This window comes from Ursus americanus, chromosome 21, assembly GCF_024610735.1.
Source record: "Ursus americanus isolate L20-20 chromosome 21, mUrsAme1.1.p, whole genome shotgun sequence".
NCBI classification, from domain to species: domain Eukaryota; kingdom Metazoa; phylum Chordata; class Mammalia; order Carnivora; family Ursidae; genus Ursus; species Ursus americanus.
This window is the reverse complement of record NC_142147.1, coordinates 48,319,448-48,328,318: the sequence shown is the minus strand read 5'-3', so window position 1 is coordinate 48,328,318 and position 8,871 is coordinate 48,319,448. Positions and strand designations below refer to the sequence as shown.

Genomic DNA, 8,871 nt, shown 5'->3' with positions numbered 1-8,871 from the left:
CAGCAGAACTGGAACAGAGTTCGAGGGCGTTCGACCACTCTCTTTTAATAGATGAGGCAACTGTGGAAGAGCACTTCGTTCTTCCGCTTTCTCCGGCTGTTTCCGGCCCCATTCAGAGAATGATATACAAGACTGGAGGCAGATGTAGGTGCCAAACAGAACACTCTCTCCCCCAGTTGCTAGTCCCGTCCCCCTACCTTGAAACCATCCAATCGGAGCCCCTCTGCCCCCGCCCCGGGAGCCGTTGCCTCCCTAACCAGGCATTGGCCCACCTTTGATGGGCGGGGAATTGAGCCTCAGAAAGAGCAAGACTTCTGCCTAAAGCTGCACAGCAAGTTGGAACAGAAACTAGACGCCCGAAAGCCTGTCCACTTCCTACCATTTCTGAATCCGTGATAGCTCGAAACCATTCATATCTCATACCCTGTGCCTGAGCTCTTCCGAGCTCGTGGAACTCCCTGCCCCGCCGAGATGAGGGGTAGGGTTTGCGCGTCGGAGATGCGGCGAGCCCGCCCCTCCGCAGCCAGCCGTCCCCTTTAAGAATCGGCCCCGGCGGGACTACGTTTCCCAGAAGGCTTTGCCGGCGCGTTATGTAACTTTCCCTGCGAAGCGGCCTCTGGGGCAGAAGGAGGTGGAGGCGGCGGCGGCCGTTGCAGCGGCGGCGGCGACGGCGACGGCGGCGGCGGGAGCGGCGGGAGCCCGAGGCGGCGGCGCCCGGGGCCCATCGCGGGGCCCGAGCTGTGCGCCTCGGCCCGGAGCCCGGACCGGGTGGGGGCGCCGACGTGCCTCTAAACAGGCTTTTCAAGGAGGCGGGAGTGAGGAAAAAGGCTTAGGGCCCAGGGGGCGGGGAAGGGGGGCCGGGCCTGGATCGGCGGGGAGGCCGAGCCGGAGGCCTGACTGTGGCTCGCGCGGTCCCGGGGACACGAATCGAACGTCGGCGGCGCGGATCGAACGTCGGCGGCGGGTGGAACGCCGGGGCTCAGCGGCGCGCGCGCGGGGGTCATGGCGTCGGTGCAGGCGTCCCGCCGCCAGTGGTGCTACCTGTGCGACCTGCCCAAGATGCCGTGGGCCATGGTGTGGGACTTCAGCGAGGCGGTGTGCCGCGGCTGCGTGAACTTCGAGGGTGCGGATCGCATCGAGCTGCTCATCGACGCTGCCCGCCAACTCAAGCGCAGCCACGTGCTCCCCGAGGGCCGCTCTCCCGGGCCCCCCTCCCTCAAGCACCCGACCACTAAGGACCTGGCCGCGGCCGCTGCACAGGGGCCTCAGTTACCGCCTCCGCAGGCCCAGCCCCAGCCGTCAGGAACAGGCGGTGGCATCTCTGGCCAGGACCGCTATGACAGGGCCACATCGTCGGGCCGCCTCCCCCTGCCCTCGCCCGCTCTGGAGTATACCCTGGGGTCCCGCCTGGCTAATGGGCTGGGCCGTGAGGAGGCCGTGGCGGAGGGGGCGCGGAGGGCCCTGCTTGGCTCCATGCCCAGCTTGGTGCCCCCCGGGCTGCTGGCAGCTGCGGTGTCTGGCCTGGGAAGCCGAGGCCTGACGCTGGCACCCGGCTTGAGTCCTGCCCGTCCAGCTTTTGGCTCCGATTTTGAGAAGGAGAAGCAGCAGAGGAATGCGGACTGTCTGGCAGAACTGAACGAGGCCATGCGTGGCCGGGCGGAGGAGTGGCACGGGCGCCCCAAAGCTGTGCGGGAACAGCTGCTGGCGTTGTCTGCCTGCGCCCCCTTCAATGTCCGCTTCAAGAAGGATCACGGGCTGGTGGGGCGGGTGTTCGCTTTTGATGCTACTGCCCGCCCGCCCGGCTACGAGTTCGAGCTGAAGCTTTTTACCGAATACCCCTGTGGTTCTGGCAACGTGTACGCAGGAGTCCTGGCCGTGGCTCGCCAGATGTTTCATGATGCTCTGCGGGAGCCGGGCAAGGCTCTGGCCTCATCAGGCTTCAAGTACCTCGAATATGAACGGAGGCACGGCTCAGGGGAATGGCGCCAGCTGGGGGAGCTGCTAACCGACGGTGTCCGCAGCTTCCGAGAGCCAGCTCCTGCTGAGGCCCTGCCCCAGCAGTACCCAGAGCCAGCCCCGGCAGCTCTCTGTGGCCCACCCCCGCGAGCCCCATCCCGGAACCTGGCGCCCACACCACGCCGTCGCAAAGCGTCCCCTGAGCCCGAGGGTGAGGCGGCTGGGAAGATGACTACCGAGGAACAGCAGCAGCGGCACTGGGTAGCACCCGGTGGCCCGTACTCCGCGGACACCCCTGGTGTGCCCTCACCCATCGCTGCCCTGAAGAATGTGGCCGAGGCCCTGGGCCACTCCCCCAAGGACCCTGGCGGGGGTGGGGGCCCCGTGCGCGCTGGGGGTGCCAGCCCCGCAGCCTCTTCCACAGCCCAGCCTCCTGCCCAGCATCGTCTTGTGGCCCGCAACGGTGAGGCAGAAGTCAGCCCCACAGCAGGGGCAGAAGCTGTTAGCGGGGGTGGTAGCGGCACCGGGGCGACCCCTGGGGCACCCCTGTGCTGTACCCTGTGCCGGGAGCGTCTGGAAGACACCCACTTCGTCCAGTGCCCCTCAGTGCCCGGACACAAGTTCTGTTTTCCCTGCTCACGGGAATTCATCAAGGCACAGGGCCCTGCTGGGGAGGTATACTGCCCCAGTGGAGACAAATGCCCCCTGGTGGGCTCTTCTGTCCCCTGGGCCTTCATGCAGGGCGAGATCGCTACTATCCTTGCTGGAGACATCAAGGTTAAGAAAGAACGGGACCCCTAGGCCACCACTGCCACCAGTCTACTGCCTCCCACCCCCTTGCTACCCACCGCTGCTGCGGATAAATTATTCCCTCCCCCACCCAGCCCAGTGCTATCCTCACCTGTGTACATACCCCCTTCCTCATCCCAGATGGGTCCCCTGGGGTAGATGCATTGAGGGTGGGGGGAGAAAGCTTGTGGCTTCTGTTCGAGGGGGTGTTTGGGGTCCCTTGGCCCCTCCAGTTTCCCTCTCCCCTCCTTGGCTTGGCTTTGCTGCTGCTTGTAGTTGGGGGAGAGGTGCCCCCCTCCTCCTTGAGAAGGGGCCTCCTGAAATCTCGCTCTTTATAAACAAAGCAAAAGCATTTTATTGCCCCCCCTCTCCCGCCCCCTTTTCCTCCTTCAATAAACCGAAAGATGGGGTTTTTTTTTTCCTTCTTGGTCCCTTAGTTGTGTGAGATGCTGCGCCCCCTCTGGGACCGAACTGATCCTGCAGGGGAAGGACGTTGCGTTGTAGCCTCCAGGTGGCGCCCTTCACTCAGGCGGGCCGTTGGCTGTTGTTAGAAATGCTGGCGGTTCCTCGGGCGTTCTAGCCATCTGCCCCTTTTCCAGATGACAGAACTGAGGCTCAGCATGCGAAGCTCCTAGCATGGGAACCAGAGCCAAACTTGGGAATGAGGTTTCCCTTCTGGTGCAGCCCCTGTATCCAACCGGGATGTGGGGGACTCCGCGCCCTTGAGGGGAGGGGAAGGAAGCATCAGGAGGCTTCCTAGAAGGGATGGGCAGTGAGTTCTTGCTCAGGAAGCAGAGAATTAAGGCTGCATTGCTTAGAGGGACTGCCCTACGCGGGAGGAAGTTTACCTCCATGGGGTACACTAACAGCATCCCTGGAAACAAGGTGACTGCTTCCCACCTCTGGCGGTGCCCTGAACTGCGCTCCTCGCGCCCATATGGGGAGACCAGTCTCAACGGTGGCCATCCTAGGACACCGGGACTGGCAGGGTAAAAGGCACAGCCCCCGCGGCCGCCTCTGATGTGCGCGGCCTTGTCCCGCACCTGTCCCGATGGGCTGATCATTAACCAGGACTTCCTGCTCTCTGGCGTCAAGGGGCGGGGCCTGAGCCGGCTGCGGCAAAGCAGGGGTTAAGGGGAGGGGTCTGCCCCGAGAGCCCAGCCCCCACCCCTGCAGTCTCCCTCTGCGACCCTAAAGTGGAGGTTGCGGGAAGGGGGAATGCGGAGCGCCAAGGCCAATGGATGGACGGAAAGATGGGGAATGATAGTATGTCCCGCCACCACGCGGCACTGTCACACAGCCCTGAGAGCCCGGATTGCCACAGGTCTCAGAAACACAGGTGTTCCATTACCTAAATCGGGAAGACCCTAAAGTCTCGACCCATCCTCTTAGTTATCCACGTGTCCCACACATATCTTACAGACCCACATGTCCCAAATCCCAAATATTAGGGACCCTGGGACTTTGTCCCCAACATCTGGAGGACCCTTGACTCTTCTTAAACCCCTAGCTCTTGGACTGGGGGGGGGGGGAGGGTCCCATCCCCTCCCCCAGGCATCAGGTCTTAGGTGTTCTGTCACCCCTGGTACTGCCAGCCTGGGCCCTGGGCAGGGCTGGGAAAACCAGCCCTGATTAAATATACCAGGCGATAAGCCTGGGCAAGGGAGATGCTGGACGGAGCTCCAGGCCGGGCCACCCATCCCTGGCAATCTTGTGGCCTCGCCTGTCCCAGCTCTGCAGCCCCAGGCACTGGGTAGTTCCCCCTTCCCCTCCCCCATCCTCAGGGCAAGAGGCCTCCAGATACCACGGTCCCCTGGTGAGGGCTGAAGAGCTGCGGAGGACACCTGGTCCTTTAAGAACAGCTGGTGGGAGGGGTGGGCAGGGGAGTCACCCCCAGCCTGGCTGGTGTGTATTCTAGATAGAGGTTGAGTTAACCATTAACAGAGCAGACGGCCTGACCTGTGTGGGTGTGAGGGGCTGGATCAGTCCCCCTTCCCCCGGTGCCAGGGTGGGGCCAGAGTGGAGGGGTTCTGGATTTATTGGGGGATCAGTGAGTAGGTGAAGAGACTTCCAGAAAGGAAAAACGGGCAGGGAGACCCAGGGAGAGATGGGAGACAACAGAGGTGGAGAGGGATCTATAAAGAGAGACGAGTTCATTGGAAGAAGACAGAGACCCAGGGAGGGACAAGAGAGCTCAAGAGACCCTCTGAGATGGGGGAGATGACGTAGACACAGAGAGATAGACAGACGTTCAGAAAAGAGAGCTAAGTAGAGAAATACCCAGATAGGTTCAGAGAGACCGAGATACACAGATAAGAGGTCAAGAATAGGGACCTTGAAGGAGGGAGAGGGGAGAGACAGAGATTCAGAGAGAGTGGAATTGAGAGCGGGAGAAAGAAGGAAAGACTATGAGATCAGGGAAAGGTACAGGTTTGAACTAGAGACTAAAGACCTCTTCAAACTCAGGTTCTATGAGACAGAGGGAGAGAATGGAGATCTGTGAAGAAGGGCAAGGCTGGGTCTGTCTTGATCACTTGGTCCCTACAACAAGGCCTGGCTCACTCCCACTGGTCCTCCAGGTCTCAGCTCAGCTGACACCTCCTCCAGGAAGCCCTCCTTGATCCCCAGGATGCTTCACGTGCCATTCCTGGGCTCTCACAGACCCTGCACTCCCCTCTCCCAGCCCTGCACATTCTGGACTGTCAGCCCCACGAGGGCAGGGCTAGGGCTGTGTCAGTCACCACTATGAACCCAGCCTTACCTAGCACAGAGTTAGTTTAAAGGGTGGATAGATTAATGTGCTCCTTTCCTTCAAGAAATATTTATTCAGCATCCTCTGTGCGACAAGCATTGCGGTAGGTGCTATGGATACAGCAGGGAACAGAATGCAGCCCCTCCTCTCATGGAGCTGACATTCGGGTAGGAGATACAGATAGATCCATAAGATGTGACAGCCACGGAGCGGTGAGTCCTAAGAAGAAAAAGTAAACCAGGGGAAGGGGATAGAGAGTGATGGAGGTTCCTTCTGTGAAGAAGGAGGTTGAGAAGGGCTCGCTGAGGAGCTGACAGGAAACTAAAAGAAGCGGGGGAGCGAGCCAGAGGAAATCTGGGGGAATAGCACATGCAAAGGCCCTGAGGCAGGAGCCTGCTTGGTTTGTTCCAGAAGCAGCCAGGTGGCCAGTGCCACTGTGGCAAAGGGGAGGGGTGTAAGAATGAGGTCAGAGGGGGGCACCTGGCTGGCTCAGTCGGTAGAGCATGCAACTCTTGATCTCAAGGTGGTAGGTTCAAGCCCCACATTGGGTGTAGAGACGACTTAAAAAGATTAAAACAAAAAAATGAGATCCGAGGGATAGTGGGGAAAACTTGGGGGCCCCGTAGGCCATGATAAGGACTTTGGATTCTATTTTAATGGGAATGGGTGGAGGGTTTCAAACCCTGAGTGAAGAGATGGAGGAGATGGGACAGAAGCAGCCAAGAATCAGTCGGGATGGACAGCATCTCACTGCTCTGTGGTGCGGGCTTCACAGACGGCCTAGCACATATGCCCAGCAACAGTGTGTGGTGTGGGCACAAGTGAATAAGCCCCAGACCAACAGAGAAGAAGTCAGAATGACATTAGACGGATGGACAGACTCCCAGGGAGAAGCCAGGTGAGGACCCGGGGACACCCAGGGACAACAGACACAGACAGACAGACAGCAGCCGGCTGAGAAGTCCCGTTTCTTCCCCACCCGGAAAGCTTCCCTGGAGCTGGAAAAGTCCCCAGGCCCCCCTGCCCGCCTCGCCCGTGGCATGCCCACTCACACCTCAGGCAGAGGAAGCTGGCAGGCCCCACAGGAACCTTTCTGTGGGGGGGGGGGCAGTGGAGGCGGGCGGGTGGCAGGGACGAAGGGAGAGGAGTGGCGGGCGGGCAGGCAGCGGGCAGTGGCTACACAAAGGCCCCAGTGTCTGCCCCTCCTGCCCCCGGGTACAGATATAAATAATATGTACATATACCTTTATATATATACCAGTGGGCTGGGGGCGGGAGGCCGGGGGCCACACGCTTCCCTAAGGGCCCGGGAATGGCAGAAGTCTGCTCCTGCGGGGGCTAGAGGGGCTCAGAGACACACGGAGAGAGTGGCCAAGACTGACAGACACAGGCTGAGCGGGACACGGGGACGGAAGGACAGGGAGAAACTTACAAAGCACGAAAGAGCAACAGAAAGCCTGGCAGACAGAGACCCAGAGTCAGAAACCAAGTGGCTGACTCAAACGGAGACCGATCCGGAAAAGAGGGAAAGCACACTTCACTGAGCGAGAACAGAAAAAGGTGGAGGTAGAGGGACGGTGACAGAATGGAGACGAGGGTCATTCCAGAGAAAGGCAAAGCCGCGAGTAACTCAGGTGAGAGGAAGTAAGGACAGAGAGGAACAGAAAGAGGCCAGGAGACACCCAGAGAGAGAGAGAGAGAGAAGCAGACGGACAGACGGACAGGGCCAGGCCAGGGCTGGGGGCCCGGGGAGGCTCGTGCCCGTGGGTGAGGGGTGGGTCAGGGCACGTCTCCAGTTTGGGGGCAGCACCTGCGGGGGACTGTTGGTGCAGCCCAGTGCAGGGCAGGCTAAGGGGCAGGGAGCGGAGGTAAGGGAGGCGGCCCTTGGGTTCCGGATCTCGGTGTTTACCTGTGTCAGGCACTGCAAACAGGCGCCCAGCCTGGCCCATGGCGGGCGAGGGTGGGCTGGGCCGGGCCCTCGCCCTGGCACCAGTGGGCCCGACACGCCCACCTGTGGCCTGGATGGTGAGTAACACACACGGTGACACCTGGCTAGTTGGTGACACATAGGGGAACAGACATGGTGACAAACAGGGACAGATATAGGCAGACCCAGAGTGAAAGAGACATAAACAGACCCATCGAAGCCAGTGACAGAGACTCGCTGGAACAGACCCAGTGACACACACACACCGTAATAGACATCAGGGTACGAGGACAGGCCAACAGGAGATACAAGGACAAAACACAAACAGTGACAGAGAGGACACAGTGACAGACAGGCACATCCAACACAGTGATATGCTGGCCAGAGACACATCACAGGTAACACCGAAGCCCGCGCCATCATGACCCTGACATGCTGACACCAAGATAGACGTGTGACTCCCAGTGACACAGACAATGACAAGGACACATGCACAGACACACTTGTCACCCCCTGTCCCCAGGACTGCTGGCTTCTGGGGTGCTTCCCTCCTCCTGTGGCAGGTTGTGACGGGGAATGGCGCTGACTCTGAGGGAGGGCTTGGGACCCCAGGGCCCCACGGGGCTGTCACCTCTCTCATGCTGCAGGACAGCACAGTGGTTAAGGGCACTGACTCTGGGCAGGACTGCCCGGGTTCAAGTCCTAGCTCTCCTCCTCCCCCCCCCCCCCGCCCCCGCCGTGCCTGCTCCAACACCATCCACGTGACCTGGGGCAAGTGACTTCATGTCATCCTGCCTCAGTTTCACCAATAATAAAATAGGGGGCAGGAAGGATTGGGTCAATCCATTCTGTAAGGTGCTCGCACAATGCTGGGCAGATGACAAGCCTGAGTAGCTATTATTGTGATTACTCTTTCCAGCATTACTATCATATGTCTTCTGATGTAATGGGACCTCTGCCCACAGCTGGGACCCTGCCCTGGCCCTCTGTTTCCCCACCCATGGGCCCCTCCCTTGGACCATGTCACCTCAGGTCCGGAGGCTCCGTCCAGCTTCACCTGTCCCAGCCCGGCTTCTCTGTGTCCCCATGGCTATCCCTCAATCCCCGATCCCTGGCATCCTCATGTCTGTCCATGCGTCCCACGTCTGACCGTGGTACTTTTCCACGCTGGACATCAGCCGGCTGTCCCTGGGGTGGGGGTCACACCTGCCCACGCCAGCCGAGCCGGTGGCCACCAGACACCCTGTCGGATGGCCCCACCCTCCCCCCAGGACCCTACAACAACACCCGCCCCTCCGGCCACCTGAGGTCCCTACTGGGGCGGCCTGAGGCCCAAGCCTGGGGACAGGAAGCCCCAGGCCTGGCCGCCCTGAAAGCCTCTTTCAGCCTGGGCCTCCTCCCGCCACCACCGACTCCTCCTGCGGAATAATGTTTGGGCTGTTGGCCG

The 8,871-nt window shown here is 60.6% G+C and overlaps 1 protein-coding gene across 1 annotated transcript; it reads left to right on the top strand.

Moving 5' to 3' along the window:
* Nucleotides 1-617: 617 nt before the first annotated feature.
* Nucleotides 618-3,166, top strand: IRF2BP1 (interferon regulatory factor 2 binding protein 1). Its single transcript, XM_045776328.2, has one exon. It carries the CDS (start codon nt 1,003-1,005, stop codon nt 2,755-2,757), a length of 1,755 nt encoding a protein of 584 aa, XP_045632284.1. The 5' UTR covers nt 618-1,002; the 3' UTR covers nt 2,758-3,166.
* Nucleotides 3,167-8,871: the final 5,705 nt, after the last annotated feature.